Source organism: Phodopus roborovskii, unplaced genomic scaffold (genome assembly GCF_943737965.1).
Source record: "Phodopus roborovskii unplaced genomic scaffold, PHOROB, whole genome shotgun sequence".
NCBI classification, from domain to species: Eukaryota; Metazoa; Chordata; class Mammalia; order Rodentia; family Cricetidae; genus Phodopus; species Phodopus roborovskii.
Window position 1 is genome coordinate 29,415,573 of NW_026126480.1, and position 26,494 is coordinate 29,442,066.

General features: G+C 38.5%; 1 protein-coding gene across 1 annotated transcript in view; it reads left to right on the top strand.

The window, feature by feature from the left end:
* The window catches only part of LOC127228266 (phospholipid-transporting ATPase ABCA3), a 116,297-nt gene extending 108,329 nt beyond the window's left edge, over positions 1-7,968 (top strand). The window contains exons 29-30 of the mRNA XM_051192828.1: positions 7,196-7,269; positions 7,751-7,968. Coding sequence (XP_051048785.1) covers positions 7,196-7,269; positions 7,751-7,882 — 206 coding nt within the window. The 3' untranslated portion in view covers positions 7,883-7,968. The remainder of the gene's footprint in view (positions 1-7,195; positions 7,270-7,750) is intronic.
* Positions 7,969-26,494: the final 18,526 nt, after the last annotated feature.

Here is a 26,494-nt window from a genome sequence, read left to right on the forward strand (position 1 = left end):
GAGTATCCCTCCATGGGGAATGTGTTCCCAAAGTCCTTTCATGCACCAGGGATACATCCTGGTTCCACTGTCAGAGGTCCCTTAGACTGCCCAGGCCTTCTGAGACCCATTTCAGGGGGTCTGAGTTGGTTCAATGCTAGTTTCCCAGCTATCAGTCTTGGGGGGGGGGGGTCCATGAGCTCCTACTTGTTCAAGTCAGCTGTCTCTGTGGGTTTCTGAACAGCATTTTTCTGTTTAGTTTTTGTCTGGATGACCTGTCTATTGGTGAAAGTGGAATTTTGAAGTGATTTACACTGTAGTAGTGTTTCTTTTACAACCTACTTCTGGGCCTCACCCTCCCTGGGGAGCAGAAAGGAGATGGGATAGGGGATCAGTGAGGGGCAGGGGATGAGGGGAGGGAGAGAGAACTGGGATTGACATGTACAACAAGATTGTTTCTAATTTAAATTAAAAACAAAAAAAAACAAAAAAAAAAAAAAAGAACCTGCTTCTGGGCTGCTTGCAAGGCTCAGTGAAAAAACTCCACAGAGTAGCAAATTTGGGGCCTTTTTTTTTTTTTTTTTTTTTTTTTTTTTGTCTGAGGGACTTCAGAAGAAAGAATGGATCAAGCATATGCTTTTTGTTGATGGTTAGCAATCTTTATTCTCTCAAGATGAAATCTGCCATATTGAATTTTTCCAATTTCTCTTATTCTGCCATTCTGCTAATTTCTGCCAGCGTCTTTATTCTGCACAGCTTATAAAGACCCACAAAATCTTGCAGGCATTCATCTGAAGGTTATATACCATTTTTTGAAGTAAATCATAAGAAACAGAGTCATTCTAACAACTCACAGTACAGTAAATCAAGATAGTAAGAAAAAATCACTTTCTTTCAGTTAACTCCCTATTAGTAGGTTGCAAACCACAATTGTAAAAGGAGAAGTATTTTTTTGTTATATTATCTATAGAGATAGCCTTATAAAACTAAACAAATAAGAGAAATAAGGAAATTGTGTGTTGTATTCTATACTTTTGAGTGTATAAAACATCTTAAACATTTTGTGGTTAGTGGTCTTAAAGGTCAGGCTTTCTTGGACTGGGGACTATTTGTTTACAAATGTGTGTAGAGAGAGTAGCAGCCCTGGCTGCAGGGGCAAGGGGTGGGAGGGGCATGGCAGAGGAGCCCACTCAGCATTCTTCCAGGCACAGTGACATTAAAAGCATTTTAAACCTTAAGGTGTGATTTGCTGACCTGCATGCAACCCTTGACCATAGGAAGGGAAGCTTGTAACTTTTGTTCAGTACTATAAAGTTTAGTTTATATTTTGTAACTGGCCCTAGCCGGTCAGGAAATCTTTTCCTGTGGTGTCTAAACAAAGGCCACATAACTGGGGTTAGGAATCCATGCTGAGTTGATTACTGTCCCTAGCACTGCAATTAGTTTACTATTTACCCTGTCTCAACAAATCATACAGCTGGCTACATGTTCTTGTAAATAAGATTGTATTTTTCTGTGAATAGTTTATCTTAAAGCCCAATTAGTAAAGCACCTGGTCTGATCTAAAAGCTACCTTTAATTTTTTATCACTGGATAGTGTAAGGTGGCTATCTTGGCAGCTGGGGAAATTACAGCTGTTTGTTCTTTGTTTGTTTGTTTTGTTTTTTGCTTTTTTGTTTTTTGAGGTATTTAAGCATATTCGCTTTTATTTCATTTATTTAAAAGGAAAGATTATTCAAATCAGTATTTTTAGAAATCTGCATTTCTTTTCTTCCAAAGTTCCTAATAAATGCCACAGTTCTTTGAATTCTAAAAATATTTTAAAAAAATCTAAACAATAGTGAAGAGGCTACCTTAAATGCCCTTCTCCTACAATAAGATTGATGACTACTTTATATGCCATCCTAGAGTCTAGAGCCTTCATCTAGTAGCTGATGGAAGCAGAAGCAGACACCTACAGCTGAACACTGAGAAGAACTCCTGGAATCCAGTTGTAGAAAGGGAGGAGTGATGAGCAAAGGGGTCAATACCAGGCTGAAGAAACCCATAGAAACAGCCAACCTGAACAAGGGGGAGTTCATAGACCCCAGACTAATAGCATAGGAAAACAGCATAGGACTGACCCAGAACCCATGAACATAGGTGTCAGTCAGGAGGGCTGGGCATCTATGGAGACTCTGGTAGTGGATCAGAATTTATCCCTTGTATATGAATGAACCCTGGGGGCCCATTACACATAGACCGAAACTCTCTCAGACTAGACACACAGGGGAGGGCCTAGCCCCCCCCCCCCCCCCGCTCCAAATGACATGGCGGACTCTATCCCCTCCCCTAGAAGGCCTCACCCTCCCTGGGAAGCAGGAAGGGAATGTGATAGAGGGTTGGTGGTGGGGCAGGGAAGAAGGGGAGGTAGAGGGAACTAGGATTGAAATGCAAAGCAAGCAGCTTGCAAATTTAAAATTTAGGAAAAGAAAAAGGCTTTAGTTTCAAGAATTTTGAAATCACATAGACAAGCTTCTTATGTGTACAAATTATGAAATTATTTTATGAGCTTAAACATTTCAGTTTCATCTACTTCCCCACTTCAAAAAAAATATACTTAGGTCTGTTGTCAAGCTACCATACAGCTGTTTTCTTCAGCTGTGCTCTGACAACTCTTACTGGAAACTTACGACTCCTGACTCGGGCAGCATCTCTTTGTATTTATTTTATGCATCAAAACTCTGTATAGGCTAACAATATTAATATTAGATAATGCAGCTAAGGAAGAGCCATTTTCTTGGTAATCTACAGATTAAAATGCCAAGGAGATTGGGAAACTATTCATGAGATATATAGACACATATACAGGCTGTGAAGAATGTGGTTAGCACATGTGTAAATTTACAGGCAGAAGCAACACATATTCTGGAATCTATATATCTCATAGACTTTGTAAAACAAGTTTCCATCAGAAGTTAATTCTTGTGGTTTGACACCTTGACTATCAATTGTTACATCCTGTAATAAATGACAAAGGCTATCAACAATTTATGCCCTTGTATTTGACGCATAGATGTTAAGAACTGAAATGTCAACTTGGTGGATTTTTCTTTTGATGAATATGTAGTATCCTCCTTGTCTCTTGTGATTAGTTTTAGTTTGAAGTTTATTGTGTGACTTTTTATTGGGGAATTGAGACCATTGATATTCAGAGATATTAATGACCAATGTTTGTTGATTCCTATTATTTTGTTGTTGTTGGTGGTGGTGGTGGTGGTGGTGGTGGTGGTGAAAGTTTCCCCTTCTGTTGATTTTGCTGGTCTAAGATTATTTATTCCCTGTATTTTTATGGTTGTAATATAACCTCATTAGGTTGGAGTTTTTCTTCTAGAACCTTCTATAGAGCTAGATTTGTAGATTAAATTTGGCTTTATCGTGGAATGTCTTATTTTTCTCCATCTATGGTGATGGAAAGTTTTCCTGATTATAATAGTCTGGACTGGCATCTGTGGTGTGGTATCTTAAAAATCTGCAGGACATCTGTTCAAGCTCTTCTGGCTTTTAGAATCTCCACTGAGAAATCTGGTGTAATTCTAAAAGTCTGTCTTTATATGTTACTTTCTCATTTTTCCCTTGCAGCTTTTAATATTCTTTCTTTGTTCTGTATGCTTAGTGTTTTGATCATTTATGCCAAGGGGACTTTCTTTTCTGGTCCAATCAATCTGGTGCTCTGTAAGCTTCTCATACTTTTATAGGCATGTCTGTCTTTGGGTTAGGAAAATTTTCTTCTAGATTTTGTTGAAAGTATTTTGGTGCCTTTGATGTAGGTTTACTCCTCCTTCTATTCCTATTAATCATAGATTTGGTCTTTTCATTGTGTCTTAGATTTCCTGGATATTTTGTGTCAGGAATGTTATTTTAATTTAACATTTTCTTTGACAGATATATCCATCATGTCTTCAACACCTAATACTCTCTTGCATTCTATTGAAGCTTGCCTCTATAGTTCCTATTCAAAATCCTAAATATTTCATTTCCAGAATTCCCTATTTGTTTTTCTCCATTGACTTTGTTTCTATTTTTGCATCTTGAGCAGTTTTTTCATTTACTTCCACTATTTATGTTTTCTTGAATTTCTTTAAGTTATTAATTTCTTCTTTAAGGACCTCTATCGTTTTCATTCACATTGCTTTAAGGTCTTTTTCTTATACTTCAGCTATATTGGAATATTCAGGGACTGTTGTGGAATGTTTGCTGTGCTATAGTGGCTGCTACTGTGTTTTTACAGTGGCATCTAGGCATCTGGGATTGGGAAGATTATAGTTCTAGGTGCTGATATCTGTCTGGTTGTGTCTTTATTGAGAGAGTATTTTGTTCCTTGGTTTCTATTTCCTCTTTGAATTTTTGGAGAGTGTTGTGGCTGTGTGTTGTCTGGTAGACCAGACAGGTATATATGGCCACTGGAGGTTCCAGGTAAAAAGTGTTTCTAGGTATTGGGAGCTAACACTTAGAAATAAGGATGGGATAGTGGTCTGACAGGGTTCACAGGAAGGAGGAGAAGAGTGTTCCATCAGGATCTGCTTGGAATTGGGAAAAAGAATGAAGTGATGTCACCCCAGAAAGTTTGCTATAGCTTGGGATGAGACTGGGGAATTAGATATGAAGGAACAGAAAAAGAAAGACCTGTAGTCAGCCCACCTGCTTCCCTGGCAGAGTTAGGGACTAGGATAAAGTGGGGAGGGGGAGGTCTGTGGAGTCCACTGAAGATGTGGGCAGGGGGATGAGGGAGCTGCAGTGGGTGCTCTGTTGCACAGCTATGAATGAGATTTGGGGATTGGATTTGGAGGAGAGGGAGTAGTGAAGGTCTTCAGTCAGATTACCTATTTCCATGGCCTGTTCAGCTGATATGTTTCCAAGGAATGCCTGCTGGTGCTGGAGGCTGGGAAAATGGGATGGATTGAGAAGAGAACAGTTGAAGGAGAAGAGCCTCCTGATCCATTGTAGATGGGGGTCAAAGAGGAAAGCTATTCTTCAGTTTTTGAGGTTTTAATATTTTTAGTTAAAATATAATTACCACTTTCACTTCCCCCTTCCCTTTCATCCCTCCAACCCCTCACATGCCCCCTCATTTCCTCTCTAATTGATATCCTTTATTATTGATAGTGTTACTGTTGTATAAACACGAAAACATATAAATACAATCTACTTAGTCTGTTTTTGTGATTTGTATGTATGAGGACTGAGCACTCTTTATTGGATAACCACTTAGAGGGCTCATCCCTAAGGAAGACTCTCTCGGCCATTATCAGTTTCCTGTAGTTCTTTTCTAGGGGTGACACTTCTTGAAACTCCCCTTCTACAATAGCATCTCTTCTCATACATCCATTATTCAGCTCTACTGGTGAAGTATCATGAGTACAGCTTCCATGTCATTTCTAAGAGATACAATCTCACAGGAGACTTCCTGGTCTTCTGACTCTTACAGTCTTCTCTCTCTCTCTCTCTCTCTCTCTCTCTCTCTCTCTCTCTCTCTCTCTCTCTCTCGATATATATATATATATATATATGTGTTCCTTGAGCCTTCAGTGCAGGAGTTGTGTTGTATATGTATTCAATTTTATATGCTAACTTCAGTTAGTTCATCTCCGTATACATGGCACACTAACACCATCATTTATCACAGGATTCTGTTTCTTTCTGATTCCACAACTGTATTCTGATCACTAAGCAGGGATGTAACATGCCTTTTAATACTTCTGGCTTGATTAATATCTTAGTCAATTTTCTATTGCTGTGAATGGGTACCTGAAGTAGTTTATAAGGGAATGAAGTTTGCTTTGCTCACAGTTCTGCATGCTGGGAAGTTAAAGATCTTGCATCCACTCAGGAATGGAAGAAGGCCTTTTCCCCCTCTGACATAACATGGCATAAGTATTCACGTGGGGAGACAGACCAAGCCTGACTGGTGATATTCATCTATTTTCCTCTTCTCATAAAGCCACTGATGTCATCCTAGGGGACACATCCTTATGAGCTCACATCTTAATACTATTAAAATGGCAACTAAACTTTAGCATGAATTTCAGGGGACAAACCTTCTTACTATACCAAAAGATCTCCAACTTGAGTAGTCACTGTCATCAGTGTGGTAAAAAGATCAAAGTATGTGCAATAGAGCATTTAACTATGTGAAGAAAAATAGCTAGAACTTAAAGAATGAATCCATTACTATAACTGAAGGTCAAGACATAGAAGACTATTAAAAGTATGTTAGGAAACCAGGTCTGTGGTTCTTTACTGTAAGTCACCAAGGTATATATGTTAGTTACTTTTAGCCATGATAAAATACTATAACTAAGACAACTTCTAGGGGAAAGTTTATTTTGGCTTATGGCTCAGAGAGTTAAAATCCATAATGAATGGGACAACATAGCAACAGACAGCCAGAGCAGAAAGCTGAGAGATTACATCATCAACTGCAAACAAAATAAGGAGGGAGAAATGGAATGAGGGTGAGGCTATGAACTCTCCAAGCCTGTGTTCAATGACACACTTTCAAAAAGAAACAACATAAACTCTTCATAATAACAATCTCCTCTGATACCCTATTTATGTGTGCTTAATATATTTCACACTTAAAAAAAAAAAACTTTAAAAACTTTAAAGCTACTCTTAATTCTGTGTATGAATTCATTACAAAAGAATTTCCATTCTTACTGACATTTATTTTAGCTTCTCTTTAAAACACTTTAATCCCAGTTAATTCCACCAGTGGTGGATCCTACTAATTAGAAATGGCAACAGCATTGCTACCAAACACTAAGATTCATTTAAATCTCAGGTTTTGCAAATGATTGCGTCATCCCTGTTAGTGATTACAGTCTTAGGATTATATCATCTCTTGTATTAACTTCACATAGTCTCTCTCCATTTGTGTGGACAGTTGAAATAGACATTGCATAGGGGTTCTTCAAAACTACCAAATAGTAGGATCCAAAAACAGGTGTAGTGATGCATACCTGTAACACTGGAACTTGTGAGGTAGCGGCATTTGGATTGCCTTAAATTCAAGATCAGCCTGAGCTACATAGCAAGGTCCAGGCCATCCTAAGCAATATAGCATGTTCCAGGTTAGCAACACTATAAAACAATGCTGTATTATTATTATTATTATTAAAAAGAAACACTATGATCCTCTCTATTACTAACTTCTTGAAAATCTTTCTCTTCTTAGGTAACATCAAAAACCAGGAATTTCAAGGAATCATTGGCTACTATATTCCAAGCAAGGAAATCTGCTGGGGAAAGGTGGTTGTAAAATTCATGCCAGTCTAACGTATTGATAGAGGATAAATAGAAAACATTGGGACTTAAGTGTATGAAGGAAATGCAATTATCAGAGAATTAGAAACTTTGAGTTATTTTTTTCCAAAGCCACCTGAATTTAACTAATTGAATCTTCTGACCCCTAAATTATATTATTATGTCATGTTTAGCAAGAAAGTGGGGATAATTAAGTATGATGCATGGATGGGCAGACCTGCAGTCCCAGTACTTTGAGGCAATTTGAGTCCAGCCTGGGTACATGTAGAGATTTTGTCTAAAAGCATGTGTAAGCAGAGTTGTGAGGGAGAATATAGGATAGCTGTTTTTTTTATGTTTCTGGTCACCTTCCCCTTTTGTTTTCTATCATCCTTTATCTTTGTGTCCTGGTTGAGGAAAGTATAGTAGGGTAAGGGTTACCTAGAGATAATATGTGATAACTTTGCCTTGTGTTTGTTTGTTTAAGGTATTTGAAATTATGGAGGAAGCTAAAATGCTGTTTAATCTAGAAGACTATTCTTTCAAACAAGTAACACTGGAACAAATCTTTCTGACCTTGGCTAATACAGATAAAATGAGATTGCAGCCCAACCAGTGACCATCTTTTCTCATACTGCTGTCTGCCACTGAATACATAGAAGTCTTTTACATATACATATACAAATAAAAACCCTGGGGAAGATACTTTGCAGTCTTTGAAAGTTTGAGTAAATGGCAGGTTTCTGAACTGTGAAGATTTATTTTACCTTACTTCTAAACTTAAAAGTTAGCACCTTATTCTCCTCCTATCTTCCAAACACAGCTCTGAAAGTCATTTCAGATCTTAGTTGTGACCTGAGCCAAACTCTTAGCTCTGATGCTGACTAGTGTCTTTATATTGGGCCTCTCTGTATTCTCTCTCCACCTCAGTTTTCTACCTTTATGAATTCAGAGGATGAAAAATGATGGTTATAAAAAGACATTGACAAGTAGAAAGTGAGCTATTATTGTAAGACTATTATTTTTAATATTTAATATATTTTTAATTTTCATACAAGCCTAGTTTTATGTTAAGCATGCCTCCTTTCAACCCTCTCCTTGATTGTTCCTACCCACCCCTGTTCTCCCCTTTGTTCCTATGAACAATCTCACTTCTGTTGTCGTTTTATGTGACTGTATAAAATCTAGGACCCCAAAATGGGAGAACATGTTGTTTCCTGAGACTGGTTTAATTTGCTTAATATGATTATTTCCATTTGTGTCCATTTCCTTGCAAATAAGATAACTTCATTTTTCTTGGTGGCAGAAAAATATACCATTGTATATATTTACCACATTTTCCTTGTCTCTGTTGTTGAACACCTGATCAGCTTGGTTACTTGGCAATTGTGAAAAATTCTGAAATAAACACTGATGTGCAACTAAAAATAATAACAATAATAGTAAAAGTTAGAGGCTAGGGTGATGGCCCAGTAGTTAAAACCACTTGTTGTACAATCATAAGGAAACGGAGTTGCAATCCCATAACACACAGAATAGTTGGGCATCTTATACATGCCTGTAATCCTCCATACAAGGTGAGCTCAGGGACAAGATCAAGGGGCTTGAAGACTTTCAGCCTTGCCAAGAAAATGTAAGCCCTAGGTTCAAGGAGAGGTTTACCTCATAATAATAAGCAGAAAGTACACGCATATGTTTATGTACTCACAAAGACACATGCACAAACACAAATAGAACCTTTTATAGTTATCATTTTAGTCTGAAGGCATGAGAATTCTGATTCAATATCAGGAGTCACTAAAGTAGTAACAAGGGAATATCATAGGTTATGTCTGTTCTCCAGTACTTAATTCTCATAAATGAACAGAGCCAGATGATGCTTGTGCTATGGGAAAGGAACTTTGAGTTTCTGAGCTTCCATCTGGAATGAAATATTAGCATTATACTGAGAATTCAGACCATTTGCTCTAAAATCATCCAAAAATAGTCTGTAACAAAAAAGTCATGGTTTAGGAGGCATTTAGCCCCAGACTTAAAAAAAAAAAAAGGAAAAAAGAAAAGAGAAAGAAACCATAATTATTGATTCTTTGGAAATTTCACATCATGCACTCCAATTCCACTCACCTCCCAGTTCCTCCATATCCTCCCCTCACCTGCAGCATGCCCCCACCAGAGAACCCCCCGCAAAAGACACACACACACACAAAAACTCACTTCTCCATTTTTACAATACCTCTTCATTAATCCTAGTGGCATTGGGTGCTGTGGTGTGTCAGCTGTGGTGTGTCATATAGTATACCCTTTTATTCAATCAGCCCCACCCACAAATTGTTCATTGCAATGAGTCATTGTTCTGGTTCAAGTCCTCTGACACACTATCTTCATTGGACCCTCACTGAAACTCCTCCCAGAATCCCAATGTTGCCCCAAGTCGTGGAGATCATGCAGTTATCATTATACAAGACCAGTCCCTTCGCACACTCCATCTGGACATAGATGTGGTAGATGTCAGGGTGGGTCAATCAAAGGCCCAGGTGATATCTGAGCTGGTCAGTCTGGGCCACTGAGACTGCCCACCTCAGGAGAAGTGTGGAGCCAGCTCTCCTAGGCCCATGCCATGGGGGCCAGATCACCCACACTCATGGTGTGGAGTGGGGCCATCTCTCCCCAAGTGTGGAGTCAGCTCTGCTACTGCAGCATCCAATGAGGGACAGGTCAGCCATTCAAGGGACAGTCAGGAGCAGGGCCAGCTCAGTATGGCCTTTAGATTTCAACATTCATGGTTTCTATGACCCCCTGCGGCAACACAGACCATGAACATCATCACAGACCCTAGCCACAGCAGGGCCACACACCAAGACATGGCCTTCAGCAGCAGCTCATAGCCCCAGACTTTTAATCCATGAACCAATGTTAGTTTTGAGCTATCTTTGATTGGTAAGTCTCTTTCCTCTCCCATCTTCCCCACTGCTATTATGCCATCTCCACACTTGCAGGCCTCAAGACCCATTGCTCTAACTCTATCTGGTGACTCCCTTCCCCTGCTCTCCCCATTGCCTCCAACTCTATAGCTGCAGACCAAGGTTGACTGTGCCTAGCCTAGGTTTAAAAGACTCACGCACCAGCTTTTCCTAGCCTAATTACACAGGCCTGCACAGGCCCAATCTAAGGCTGGTCAGAATCTCACATAAGACATGTGACCAAAGAAAAAAGTCTACATACTCAATTCATGTCACAAAAACAAAAAACAATATGAATGCCCAAAACAGCATGTCTCCATTCAAACACACTACTCCCAGATTACCTAGGTGAACCCAGGACACATTATTAAAAGAAAACTTTTAATAAGTTTTAATAATAATTCAAGAAATTTAAAAAATAAATAAGCCAAAACCTTATTGAACATCAAGAGAATAACAGTAACTACCTGAGTGATGTCCAAGAAGCAACAAATACACTGCTAAACAAAGTGACATCAGTTCATGATTTGAAGTCAGAATTCAAAGAGGAGATTGAAATATTGATGAGACCTCAAGCTGAAAAGAACATAGAATTGAAAAAAACCAATAACCCAATTAGAAAACTCAAGGGAAAGCCTCAAAAGTAGAATGGCTCAAGTAGAAGATTGAATATCAGGACCTAAAGATAGAGTTAACTAGATTATGTAAGCAAAGAATATGTTTTTCTTTTTTTTAATTAAGTACAGGAAAAGAGCATGCAAGGACCAGGGGACACCATGTAAGGATCAAATATTCTAATTAAAGACATAGATGAGGGATAGTTCCATGTCAGTGGCAAAGACTAGATCTTGGAGACATGATCATAAAAGTAAGATGCCCCAAAGGAACAACAATACATGTACAAGAAGCAGATAAGACCACAAAAGATAGTATTGAAAGCTACAAGAGAAAAAAAATGTCACATATAAGGGGAAACCCATCAAGATAACAGCTAACTTCTCAGTGGAAAACTTGAAGCCAGAAAAATGTAGAGCATTACAATCCAAATTCTAAAAGATCTTGACTGACAAATTATTGTACTCAACAAAATTATCTGCCATAATTGAAAGAAAAAGAAACCCCTTTCATGAAACAATGAGGCTAAAAGAATTAATATTCAGGAAACCAACCCTACACAAAACACAGGAAGCAATATTTCAGGCTGAAGGAGGAATAAGTATAGCCAGGAGAGTGTAGAAAGAAGAAAAATGAGGCTATAATTACTGAAATACAAAATACAACTAAGAAGAGCAAAAAGAAAAAAAAAAACCCTAACTGCTGTCAACACATACCCTTCAATCATATCTTTCAACATTCATGCCCTCAGTTCTCCCATTGAAAGACAGAGTTGATTAAGAAACAGTGTCTTTCTGGTGTATACAAGAAACTCAGTTTTATAAACAGATACCACCTTTAAGTATAAAGACAGAAGGAACTCCAAATAGGACCAAGAAGGAAGCAAATATTGCCATTTTAATATCTGAAAAAAATAGACTTCAGATTCTAATTAGAAAGATGAAGAAGGGCTGTCCATTTTAATCAAGGGAATGGTTAGTAAAAAGGATGTTACAATCCTAAACATATATGTACCAAACTCTGGAGCACACAACTTCATAAAAAGGATACCCCTGGATTTAAGGACACAGTTTAATCCTGGGACAGCCAGGGCTACACAGAGAAATCAGATCTCAGGGGAAAAAAAAGAAGATGCAGGTTAATTTAAACCCCTTGATAGTAGATGATTTCAGTATCACACCTTCTTCAATAGGCAGGTTACTTGGACAAAAACAATCATCAAAATTAAATGACATTATATATAAATGGACTTAACACATATCTATAAAATATTCTACCCAAACACCAAACAAATTACATTCTACTCAGTAACCCATGGAAACTTCTCTAATATAGAGGACATCCTGGGACACAAATCAGAAAAATTAAAGCAATTCCATGTATCCTACCTGACAATATTGCAATGAAACTTAAAATTAAGTTCATCCATCATATATAACACGTTATCAGATCTCATATGGGTCTACCAGGCCCTCTGGCTCAAGGTAATAATGAAATTGATTAGATATTAATAGGAAATGTGCTGAAAAGCCTCAGTATCATTTTTAAAACACTGTATTAATAGCAAAGATTTGCAGAAAGATTTTTTTCATTACTTGGCAACAAGCCAAGGAAATTATAAGGAAATATCCTACTTTTTCCTTGTATAGCCAAACTCCATTACCTACAGAAAGTAACCCAAAAAGTGTTGAAAGAAATAAAATATGGCAAATAGATATCTTTTATTTTGCAGTTTGAGAAATTAAAGTGTATGCACCATGCCATACATACATATTCACAACTTCAATGGACAACGGCTTTAAGTTCTGAAAAGAATGGTTCTATAATTATACATTTATTAGATGTCATGACCATTATGATGACACTTATACAAATTAAAACTGACAATGTTCCAACATATGTCTCTGTTGCGCCCGTCCCGCCAGCGGGAAGAACAACAACAACAGGATTCTTCTCAAGCATACTTTATTGGGAGCTCCAAGCTGAAAGAGAGAAAGACTGAAAAAGAGAAGAAGGACCCCGACCCTACGGAGAGCCAAGCTTATATACTCATGATGATGTGGACATGCAGCGTCGTCTGATTGGCTTAGGTCTCATCGGACGTTTGTGCATCACCCAATCTGGATAGGTGAGCAGCCATCTTAGGATAACGTCACAATGTTCATGGGCAGACGATTAGACATGCGCAGACGATTAGGCATGCTCAGACGATTAGGATACAAGAGCAATAAACAAGCTGACGTGGCAAAGCCTGACGAAGCCAACGTGGCCAGCATAGCCAGCGTGACTTCCCACATGTCTCTAGTAAAAAGAACAGTTTTTTTTGCATATCACAACATAAAGTACATTAGAGGTATACCACACAATGCTACTAGACAAATAGTTATGGAAAGATCTAATCACACAGATAGGCTTTATATATTCAAAAATTCTACCAGGCAACTCCTACGCTTGATAAACACATTTAGTAAAGTTGCTAAATATAAAATTACCTCAAAAAAATCAGTAGCCCTCCTATATACAAATAATAAGCAGGCTGAGGAAGAAATCAGAGAATCAACACCATTTACAATAGCCTCAAATAATATAAAATATCTTGGGGTAACTCTAACCAAGAAAGTGAAAGACTTGTATGACAAGAACTTCAAGTCTCTGAAGAGATAAATTGAAGAAGATATCAGAAGATGGAAAGATCTCCCATGCTCCAGGATTGGTAGGATTAACATAATAAAAATGACCATCTTACCAAAAGCAATCTACAGATTCAATGCAGTCCCCACTAAAATCCCAACACTAATCTTTACAGACCTTAAAAGAATAAAACTCAACTCCATATGAAAAAAAAACCCAGGATAGCTAAAACAAACCTGCACAATATAAGAACTTCCAGAGGTCTCCCCACCCCTAATTTCAAGCTCTACTACAGATCTATAACAATAACAACCATATGATATTTGCATAAAAACAGACATGTAGATCAATGAATCAAATATAAGACCCAGATATAAAGCCACACATTTATCAAAACCTGATTTTCAATAAGGAAGCCAAAATTATACAATGGAAAAAAGAAAACATCTTCAACAAATGGTTCTGATCTAACTGGATGTTGGCATGTAGAAGAATGCAAATAGATCCATATTTATCACCCTGCACAAAACTCAAGTACAAGTAAATCAAGACCTCAACATAAATTCAGATACATTGAACCTGCTATAAGAGAAAGTGAGAAATAATCTTGAATGCATTAGCACAGGAGAAAACTTCCTGAACAGTAGTACATCAGTAGCACAGGCACTAAGATCAACAATAAATGGGCCCTCATGAAAATGAAAAGTTTCTTTAAGACGAAGGACACCATCAATAGGAGAAAATGACAGCCTACAGAATGAGAAAAGATCTTCAACAAACTCACACCTGATAGAAGGCTGATAACTGAAATACAAAGAACTCAAGAAACTAGATATCAGCAAATCAAATAATCCAATTGAAAATGGGGTACAGATTTAAACAAATAATTCTCAACAGAAGAATCTCAACTGGCTGAGAAACACTTAGGATGTTTAACATCCTTAGCCATCAGGAAAATGCAAATCAAAACAACTCTGAGAGTCCATCTCTCAGAATGGCTAAGATCAAAATCATTAATGACAGCTTATGTTGGAAAGGCTGTGGAACAAGTGGGACACTCCTCCATTGCTGGTGGGAGTGAACTTGTACAACCACTTTGGAAGTCATTTTGGCAGTTTTTCAGAAAACTGGAAATCAGTCTACCACAAGACTCAGCTATACCGCTCTTAGGCATATACCCAAAGGATTCTCTATCATAACACAGGACATTTGCTCAAATATGTTCATAGCAGCTTTTTTGTAATAACCAGAACCTGGAAACAGCCTAGGTGTCCCTCACCAAAAAAAGGATATAGAAAATGTGGTATATTTATACAATAGAATATTACTCAGCTGTTAAAAATAAGGACACCAGGAAATTTTAAGGCAAATGGAACTAGAAAAAAAAATCATCCTGAGTGACATAACCTAGATTGAGAAAGACAAACGTAGTATGCATTCATTCATAAGTGGATATTAGTTGTAAGATAAAGGATAACTATGCTACAATCCACAGACCCAGAGAGACTAGGAAACAAAGAGGATTAATGGGGGAACACACAGATCTCCCTAGGAAGGAGAAGTAGAAGAGATTTTGTGAATGGACTGAAGGCAGGTAGGGATGGGAACATGAGTAGTCAGGTTGAGGAGACATGGGGAGAGGGCTGAGGGGGACTGCTGGGGGACTCTGGAAGTCAGTTAGAAGCCTGGTGCAGGGGAATCTCCCAGGACTTCACAGGGAGGACACCAGCTTAGACTCCTAGTAATAACAGATAAGTAGGCTAAACTGGCCATCTTCTGTGACCAGATTGGTACCTGGCCCAACTGTCATCACCAAGGCACCATCCAACAACTGATGGAGGCAGATGCAGAGACCCACAGCCAAACAGGGAGAGTTCGATAATTAGGAGGAGGATAAAGGAGTGGAGGGGCTACAGGGTTCAAGGACACCACAGGAAGGTTCACACAATCAACTAAGCTGGGCTTATAGGGGCTCAGAGACTGAAGCAACAACCAGGGAGCCTGCATGGGACTGACTAGGCACTCTGAATATATGTTACAGTTGTGTAGCTTGGTCTTCTTGTGTGACTCCTAACAGCATTAGGAGGGACTGTTTCCAACTCTTTGAGATGCCACTGCTCATACTGGGTGGCTATGCCCAGCCTTAACATATGGAGAGTTGTTTAGTCTTACTGAAACTTGATATACCATGTTTTATTGATACTGATGGGATACCTGGCCTTTTCTGGGTGGAGACAAAAAAAAAAACAGGATTGGGGGGATAGGGGAGTGGGAGGAAGGGTCTTGAAGGAGAGGATAGGGGGATGGCTGCAGCTGGGATGTAAAAATGAATAGATTAATATTTTTAAAATATTAATAAAATAAATTATATAATCAATAAAGTAATATATATCAGTAATATTAATAAATATTAATATATGGAGGTATCACCATAGCAGATTTCAAGTTTTGCTGCAGTGCAATAATAAATACAAAAATTACACTGGCATTATAAAAGAGAAAAATATGTTTAATAAACAGAAAGGAAACCAGGCTATGTGTTACATTAGGGAAGAGATTTTACTTTTGTTTCTACAGGAAAAGAAAAGCTATGGATACTATCAAAATTGATAAAGATTAGATTTAAAAAGGAAAGACCTCCTGATTAAGGAGAGGCTACTGTTCATCAAACACTATGGCCATTCAATCTAAATTAACTTTTTAAGACTAACAAATGCCTTTCATTTGATCAGGTATGGACAAAAAAAGAAAGAACTCCCCAAAGTTAGGGTTGGGGACAGGTTTTGTTTCATAATAAAAGCATCCAACTAAAGTAATCCAGAGACAAATGAGACACCTGAAGAAGGACAAATCACCCAGAGAAAATGTCCCAAGAAAAAGAGTAAATTGACCTAATGCTTTACCCACCTCGAACAAAGTAGAATTTCATACATCTTCCCAAATGCTTGTTTTTGATGCTTTATACAAACATAAAAGGCAAATTGTCTTTTTCTGCTCCCAATTCACTTAAAATTCAAAAGTGACTTTGGAACTGGAGTGTGACTCTCTCCTCTAAATCCAAGCCTGCTTGTTAAAGGAAAATCCAAAATCTCTGTCTTGTGTCAGAAGAGCCACCTGGTATGTAACATGAAAAATAAAAACCTAGAGACAGATATTGGGATTCAAGCTTCAAGCTGAAGATCACAGAAGCAAAGCAGCTCTTACCTCGATCACAGGCTGAAAGAGCTGTCCTGTCCTAAGTATGGCTCAAGAATAAATCTGAGACTACCTACTCAATGTTCTGCTCCTATCTTATATCTCTCTCTAGAGCTGGGATTAAAGGCATGCCAAGTGCTGAGATCACCTTTGTGTAAGCTGTTTCTCTTTTAGACTGGATCAACGTCATGTAGCTCAGGGTGGCTTAGAACTAATAGAGATCTGTCTGTCTTTATTTCCCGAATCCTGGAATTAAACATGTGTACCACCACTGCCTAGCTTCAATAGCTAACTAGTATGGCTGGCTTTGCATTCTGATACTTCAGACAATCTTTATTAAGTCATAAGTCTTTATTAAGTAAGGGGCAGAAGAAAACCAAACTTAAACTATTCTATTGCCACTAATCTCATAACCCTTTGGTTTTATTTTGACTATTTAAATTTTTCTTAAGCTATAAATATTATCTCAAAATCTACAAGATTATTATGTATATATAAACTTTCTGCCAGGATATTAATAGCAATACAGAGTACTAACTAATTTTAGAAATAAGCTTCATTTAGCTTCAGCATATGTTTTGGAGTTTGCATCTCAAGCAAGTAATAAGGAACTAGGTTTGTGTACCCCAAATGTAATTAATAGATTGTGGTTCTCTAATCTTTTAGATATCTACTGTTTATACCAATTAAAATGTCTTAAGTTTTCTGTAGTAAACCATGACCATTCCTAATAATGACCTTTGATATCTCAAAAAGATGATGGGGCCTGCAGTTGCAAGTCCACATGAATTGTAGCCATTAAGCTGACAAATGCCACCCAAACATCAGTTTCAGAATACAAACAGCTCAGGACAGCTTCAAAGCTGCCAAATGAGAGGATCCAGCCTCACAGGCTATTCCAGGCAGGACTTCAGACAAGTCCTGCACTTTCCCACAACACAGAGATTGAACTACAAACGATAAAGCTAGCTCTCCCAAGACATGGCCATCATCCCAAATTTTTCAGGGTCCCCTAAAGATACCATCACACCAAAACAACAGGAAGTAATTTTAAGAACACAATGCCCAAATTCCTAATAGGTGGGGTGGGTGGTTTTTGGTCATTTGGTTGGTTATGGATGTTTGTCATGAGCGAAGAAGAGGAGGAAGAGGAAGAGGAAAAGGAAGCACTAGCTAAGCCAAGTAGGTTATATTCAAGGATTTCTTTCCAAAAAGGAAAAGGGGGGAAATAGTAACAATAGAGTAAAAGGGTAAGTTACTGAACATACTTTTAAACTAAAAAACTACTAGTCTCAAATACTTTACACTGATACAAATTTTAGGTTATTTTTTCTTTTTTATTATTATTTTTAATTTTACATTTCAATCCCTGTTCCCTTTCCCTCCCACCCTCCCATGCTCTCCCAACCTCTGCTCTCATCCCAGCCCACACCCATTCCCCAGGGAGGGTGATGCCTTCAAAGAGGAATCATCAAAATCTGTCAAGTCATTTGGGTTAGGACATAGGCCCTCTTCTTGTCTCTAGGCTAAGGGAATATCCCTCCATGGGGAATGTGCTCCCTAAGTCATTTTGTATATATCCTGATTCAACTGTCAGAGGTTCCCATAGACTGCCCAGAACTTCTAACTGAGGCCAACATACAGGGGGTCTGAGTCTGTCCTATGCTGGTTTCCCAGCTATCAGTCTGGGGTCCATGAGCTCCCCCTTGTTCAGGTCAGCTCTCTCTGTGGGTTCTCCAGCCTGGTCTTAACCCCTTTGCTCATCACTCCTCCCTCTCTTCAACTGGATTCTAGGAGTTCTTCTCAGTGTTTAGCAGTGGATGTCTGCTTCTGTCTCCATCAGCTACTAGATGAAGGCTCTAGGATGGCATATAAGGTAATTATCAATCTCATTATCAGGGAAGAGCATTTAAGGTAGCCTCTCCACTATTGCTTAGATTGTTAGATGGGATCATCCATGTAGATCTCTGGACATTTCCCTAGTACCAGTTTTCTCTTAAAACCTATAATGGCTCCCTCTATTATGGTATCACTTTTCTTGCTCTCCTCTATTCCTCCCCTGATTCAATCTTCCTGGTCCCTCGTGTTCTCCTCTCCCCTCTCCTCTTCTCCCAGTCTCTTTTTCCTAACTCCCTCTCCACTCACTGCCCCCCCACTCCCAATATGCTCAGGAGATCTTGTCCCTTTACCCTTTTCAGGGGGACCATATATGTCTCTCTCAGGATCCTCCTTTCCTAGCTTCTCTGGCGGTGTGAACTGTAGGCTGGGGATCCTTTGTTCTATGTCAGAAATCCATATATGAGTGAGTACATACCTTGTTCCTCTTTTTGTGACTGGGTTACCTCACTCAGGAGTGATTCTAGTAGTTCCAACCATTTGCCTGCTAATTTCAAGATTCCATTGTGGCTTTTTCCCCATTGAATAGTATTCCATTGCATTAAAAAAAAAACCATTTTCTTTATCCATTCTTCAGTTGTGGGGCATCTAGGTTGTTTCCAGGTTCTGGCTATTACAAATAATGCTGCTATGAACATAGTTGAACATATGTCTTTGTTACATGGATGTGGATTATTTGGGTATATGCCTAAGAGAGGAATTGCCAGGTCCTATGGTAGACTGATCCCCATTTTCCTGAGAAACCACCATACAGATCTCCAAAATGGCTGTGTAAGTTTGCACTCCCACCAACAGTGGAGGAGTGTTCCCTTCTCTCCACATCCTCTCCAGAATAAACTGTCATTGGTGTTTCTGATTTTAGCCATTCTGACAGGAGTAAGATGTTATCTCAGAGTTGCTTTGATTTGCATTTCCCTGATGTCTAAGAATGTTGAGCACTTTCAGCCCTTTTGCATTCCTTTATTGAGAAATCTCTATTCAGTTCTGTACCCCACTTTTTAATTAGATTATTTGGTGTTTTAGTGACTAGTTTCTTGGGTTCTTTGTATAATTTGGAGACCAGCCCTCTGTCAGATGTGGGATTGGTGAAGATCTTTTTCCACTTTGTGGGCTGCCTTTTTGTCTTGTTGACTGTGTCCTTTGCCTTACAGAACCTTCTCAGTTTTAGGTGGCCCCACTTATTAATTAATTGGTATTATGATCAGGAAGCGCTCTCCTGTACCAATTCCTTCAAGGGTACCTCCCACTATCTCTTATAAGAGGTGCAGTGTTTCTCGATTTATGTTGAGGTCTTTGATCCATTTGGACTTAAGTTTTATATACGGCAATAGACATGCATCTATCTGCAGTTTTCTACACACCAGCAACCAGTTATGCCAGCATCATTTGTTGAAGATGCTTTCCTCTTTTTAACTGTTTTTTTTTTTTCAAAACTCAGGTGTTTGTAGGTGTGTGTGTTGATATCGGAATTTTCAATTGGTTTCCATTGGTCTACCTATTTTTGTGCCAATACCAATACTGTTCGGGACTATGGCTCTATAGCAGAGCTTGAAGTCAGGGATGGTGATGCCTCCTGAAGTTCCTTTATTGTACAGGGCTGACTTGGCTATCCTGAGTCTATGTCTTTCCATATAAAGTTGAGTATTGTCATTTCAAAGTCAATGAAGAATTGTGCTGGAATTTTGATGAGTATTGCATTGAATCTGTAGAGTGCTTTTAGCAAGATTGCCATTTTACTATGTTGATCCTACTTATCAAAGAGCATGAGAGATCTTTCCATTTTCTGGTATCTTCTTTAATTTCTTTCTTTAAAGATGCAGAGTTCTTCCTACATGGGTCTTTCACTTGTTTGGTTAGTGTTACCCCAAGATATTTTATGTTGTTTGTGTCTATTGTAAAAAGTGATGTTTCTCTGATTTCTTTCTCAGCCCCTTTATCGGTTGTATGTAGTATGGCTACTGATATTTTGGAGTTAATCTTGTACCCTGTCATTTTGCTGAAGTTGTTTATCAGCTGTAGGGTTTGCCTGGTAGAGTTTTTCGAGCCACTCATGTAAACTATCATATCATCTGCAAATAGTGAAGGTTTGACTTCTTCCTTTCCAATTTGTATACCCTTGATCTCCTTTTGTTGTCTTATTGCTCTAGCTAGAACTTCAAGTACAATATTGAAGAGATATGGAGAGAGTGGACAGACAGCCTTGTCTTGTTCCCAATTATAGAGGAATTGAAATATGTTTCTCTCCATTTAGTTTGATGTTGGCTGTTGGTTTACTGTATATTGCTTTTTTATGTTTAGGTATGTTCCTGTTATCCCTGATCTCTCCAAGACCTTTATCATGAAAGGGTGTTGGATTTGTCAATGGCTTTTTCAGCATCTAATGAGATGATCATATGATTTTTCTATTTCAGTTTGCTTATATGGTATAGATTTTCATTGTTTATATTGATAGATTTTCATATGTTGAACCATCCCTGCATCTCTGGATTGAAGCCTACGTGATCATGGTGGATGATTTCTCTGATGTATTCTTGAAATCGATTTGCCAGTATTTTATTGAGTATTTTTGCATCAGTGTTCATGGGGTATATTGGTCTGCAATTCTCTTTCTTAGTTGTGTCTTTGTGTGGCTTCGGTATCAAAGTAATTGTAGCCTCATAAAAAGAGTTTGGCAATGAACCTTCTGTTTCTATTGTGCAGAAAAATTTGAAGAATATTGGTATTAGCTATTCTTTGAATTTCTGGTAGAATTCTGCACTGAAGCCATCTGGCCCTGGGCTTTTTTTGATTGGGAGACTTTTGATAACTGCTGCTATTTCATTAGGGGTTATAGGTCTATTTAAATTTCTTATCTTGTTCTTGACTTACTTTTGGTAAGTGATAAATATTCAGAAATTTGTTCATTTCAAAGTATGACCTGAAGAGTCTCTGAATTTCCTCAGTGTCCATTGTTATAGCCCCCTTTTCATTTTTGCTTTGCTGGTTTTCATGTTCTCTCTCTGCCTCTTGGTTAGTTTGGATAAAGTTTTGTCTATCTTGTTGATTTTCTCAGAGAACCAATTCTTTGTTACATTGATTCTTTCTATTGTTTTCCTAGCTTCTGCTTTATTAATTTCAGCCTTCAAATTGCTTATTTCCTGGCTTCTTGTTCTCCATGGTGAGTTTGCGTCTTTTTTGTTCTAGGGCTTTCAGTTGTGCCATTAATTCTCTAATGTGACTATCCTCCGTTTTCTTCATATGAGCACTTACTGCAATGAACTTGCCTCTTAGTGCTGCTTTCAAAGTGTCCCATAACATTGGGTATGTTGTGTCTTCAATTTCGTTGAATACTAGGAAGTCTTTAATTTCTTTATTTCTTCATTGACCCAGGATTAGTACAATCACACATTGTTCAGTTTCCATGAAGTTTGCAGGTTTTCTGCAATTTGTGTTGTTGTTGAATTCCAACTTCAAAACATGATGATCTGATAAGATACAGGGTGCTATTCCAATTTGTTTTTAATCTGTTGAGGTTTGCTATGTTGCCAAGTATGTGGCCTATTTTAGAGAAGGTTCCAGGTGGAGCAGAGAAGAAGGTATATTCTTTTGTGTTTGGATGGAATGTTCTATAGATGTCTGTTAAACCCAATTGGCATATAACTTCTGTTAGTTCTTTTGTTTCTTTGTTAATTTCTGTCTGGTGGTTCTTTCTAGTGGTGAGAGTGAGGTGGTGAAGTCTTCCACTATAAGTGTGAGAGGTTTTATGTGAACTTTGAGTTTTAGCAATGTTTCTTTTATGAATGTGGGTTCCTTTGTATTTGGGGCATAGATGTTCAGAATTGAGACTTTGTACTGATGGATCTCTCCTGTGATGAGTATGAGATTACCTTCTTCCTCTCTTTTGATTGATTTTGGTTTGAAGTCTAACTTGTTAGATGTTAGAATAGCTACACCTGCTTGCTTTTTGTGTCCATTTGATTGGAAGATCTTTTCCCAACTCTTTACTCCGAAGTAGTATCCCTCTTTGAAGCTGAGATGTGTTTCTTGTATGCAGCAGAAGGATGGATTCTGTCTTCATATCCATTCTGTTAGCCTGTGTGTTTTTATAGATGAGTTAAGACCATTAATGTTGAGGGAAAATAAGAACCATTGATTGTTAATTCATGTTTGTTTTGGATTTGTTGTTGACGGTGGTATTTTGAGTAGGTTTGCCCCACTTTTGGGGGTGGGTCTGGTAAAGGGGGATTATCTATTGCCTTTGTGAGTGTAATTAACTTCCTTGGGATGGAGTTTTTCTTCAAGAACTTTCTGTAGTGTTGGATTTGTGGATATATATTGTGTAAATCTGGTTTTCTCCATCTATAGTGATTGAGAGTTTTACTGGGTGTAGTAGTCTGGGCTGGCATTCATGAACTCATAGTGTTTGTAGAACATCCAGGACCTTCTGGCTTTCAGAGTTTCCATGGAGAATTCAGATATAATTTTGATAGATCTGCCTTTATATGTTACCTGGCCTTTTTCCTTCTTAATATTCTTTCTTTATTCTGTGTGTTAGATGTTTTGATTATTATGTATTGAGGGGACTTTTTTTTTTTTTTTTTTTTTTTTTTTTTTTTTGGTCCACACTATTTGGTGCTTGGTATGCTTCTTGTACTTTCATAGGCACATGTCCTTCTTCAGATTGGGAAAGTTTTCTTCAATGATTTTATTGAATATGTTTTCTGTACCTTTGAGCTGGACTTCTTGACCTTCTTCTATGCCTATTATTCTTAGGATTGGTCTTTCTTGGTGTCCCAAATTTCCTGAATGTTTTGTGTTAAGCATTTGTTGGATTTAACATTTTCTTGGTCAATGGATCTATTTCCTCTAGTTTATCTTCAGTGCCTGAGATTCTGTCTTCGATCTCTTGTATTCTGTTGGTTATGCTTGCATCTGTAGTTCCTGATCATTTAGCCAGTTTTTCTTTTTCCAGCATTCCCTCAGTTTGTGTTTTCTTTATTGTCTCTATTTCAGTTTTCAGATCTTGAACAGTTTCAATTGTTTCCTTAATCTGTTTGGGGTTTTGTTGTTTTGTTTTGTTTTTTAGTTTTTTGTTTTTATTCCCTTGGCTTTCCTTGTTTTTTTAAGAGATTTGTTCATTTCTTACATTTTTTACTTGGTCTTTTTCAGAATCTAGGGAGATGATCATATGGTTTTTCTTTTTCAGTTTGTTTATATAGTGGATCACATTGATAGATTTTTGTATGTTAAACCAGCCCTGCAATCCAGGGATGAAGCCTACTTGGTCATGGTGGATGTATTCTTTTGTGGATGTATTCGGTTTGCCAGTATTTTATTGAGTATTTTTGCATCGATGTTCATCAGAGATATTGGTCTGTATTTTTCTTTCTTACTTGTGTCTTTGTGAGGTTTGGGTACCAAAGTGTAGCCTTGTAGAAAGAGTTTGGTATTGTTTCTATTGTGTGGAACAATTTGAGGAGTATTGGTATTAGCTCTTCCTTGAATTTCTGATAGAATTCTGCACCGAAACCATCTGACCCTGGGCCAGATGACTGCTTCTATTTCATTGCAGGTTATAGGTCTATTTAAGTTGTTTGTCTGTTCTTGATTTAATTTTGGTAAGTGATAGTTATCCAGAAATTTGTTCATTTCCTTTGAATTTTCAAATTTTGTGGAGTACAGGTTTTCAAAGTATGACTTGAAAGTTGTCTGGATTTCCTCTGTGTCCTCCTTTTTGTTTCTGATTTTGTTAATTTGCATGTTCTCTCTCTGCTTTTTCATTAGTTTGGATAAAGGTTTGTCTATCTTCTTGATTTTCTTGATTTTCTTGAAAAACCAACTCTTTGTTGCATTGATTTTTTTGTATTGTTTTCCTGGTTTCTATTTTATTGATTTCAGCCCTCAAATTGATTATTTCCTGGTGTCTACTCCTCCGGGGTGAGTTTGATTTTTTTTGTTCTAAGGCTTTCAGTTGTGCTGTTAATTTTTTAATGTGACTATCCTCTGTTTTCCTCATATGGGCACTTAGTGCAATGAACTTCCCTTGTAACACTGCTTTCAAGGTGTCCCATAAGTTCGGGTATGACATTGAACTCTAAGATATCTAGATAGGGTTAGGGTTAGGTCTGCCTTTATATATTGCCTGCCCTTTTTTCTTCACTGCTCTGAATATTCTTTCTTTATTCTGTATGCTAGGTGTTTTGATTATTATATGTCAAGGGGTCGTTTTTCCTTGGTCCAGGCTATTTGGTGTTCAGTATGCTTCTTGTACTTTCATGGGCATGTTCTTCTTCAGATTGGAAAAGTTTTCCTCAATTATTTTGTTGAATATGTTTTCGGCACCTTTAAGCTGGGCTTCCTTGCCTTCCTCTATTACTATTATTCTTAGGTTTGGCCTTTTCACGGTGTTCCACATTTCCTGGATGTTTTGTGTTAAGGATTTGTTGGATTTACGATTTTCTTTGGTCCATGAATCTATTACCTCTAGTTTATCTTCCACACCTGAGATTCTCTCTACCATCTCTTGAATTCTGTTGGTTATGCTAGTGCCTGTAGTTCCAGATCATTTGCCCAGTTTTCTATTTCCAGCATTCCTTCGGTTTGTGTTTTCTTAATGTCTCTATTTCAGTTTTCAAGTCATGAACCGTTTCCTTCACCTGCTTAATTGTTTTTTTCTTAGCTTTCTGTACTTTCTTTACTTTCTTTAAGAAATTTGTCCATTTCTTCCAATTTTTTGTTTGTTTTTTCTTCCGTTTCTTTAAGGGATTCTCTCACATCTTCTCTGGGGCGTCTCTCATTTTTATGATGATAATTTTTAAGTCGTTCTCTTCTGCTTCATCTGTTTTGTTGTGTTTCGGTCTAGTTGGTGTAAATTCCCTAGATTCTGGTGGTATTATGCTTGTCTTTCTGTTGTTAGGTGTTTTCTTGTATTGCTGTCTTCCCATAGCTTCTTCCAGTAGGTGTTGGTGGGGTCTCCCCCTTTCTCTATGGTACTTCCCTGGTGGGCTTAGGTAGGTCAGAGGTTCGATGTCTATAGATCTAGGTGATCCAAGCTCTATAGGAGGTCTCTCCACAGGCAGGGGCCCAGCGATGGGGGTCAAAGATCAGGCTCCAGCAGAGAACTGGCAATGGGAGTCAAAGATCTGGAAGGCTGGGACTCTTGGGATGTTCCTTAAGCTGATAGGCAGATCTAGCCTGGGCCTGGCACTCTCCTGGTGAGGCCTCTTTCGCAGAGGTCCTGTGATGGGGGTCAAGGATCCAGCCTGCAGGAACTCAGAGAGGCCCCATAGAGATAGATCTCTGGGAGGGGCCTGGGACTCCAGTAGAGGACCAGCGGTGGGGGTCAGAGACCAGGCAGGTGGGGATTATGGGTGGTCCCGCATGGATAGGCAGGTCTAGTGTGCTCAGAGCCACTCCAGGAAGTTCTCCAAAGGTGTCTGGATTGTTGGTTCCACCCTCTATCCCAGTGCTCAACCAGAGTGGTGGGACAGTGGGCAGGGTAGAGCACAGGGTAGGGGGAGGGCAGGCTCTCTGTGGGGGTGAGTGGGGGTGTATCAGAGCTCTAAGAGCCCTCTTGATGGGGAAAGGACACAGGGGCAGCGAGATCAGGAATTGGTCCCAGACTCACCTCTAGTCAAGGCCTGGCGATGGGGGACAAAGCCTGGGCTGACACTCAGGATGTTTCAGCACAATAGGCAGATCTAGCTGGAACCTGGCACTCTCCAGCTGAGGCCTCTTTAGCAGAGGCCCTGCAATGGGTGTCACGGATCCAGCCTGCAGGAACTCAGAGTGCCACTCTGTCATTTCTATACTTTTGGAAGTTGCTTGGTCTGCACTTCCAATTTTCTCAAATATTTTATGCTTCTCAGGTCTCTGATGAGATTGAAAAATAGATAGTTATAGTTTTACCGTTTTCTTTATTACCAAATTTTAAAAACTCACAAATAAGATGAAAA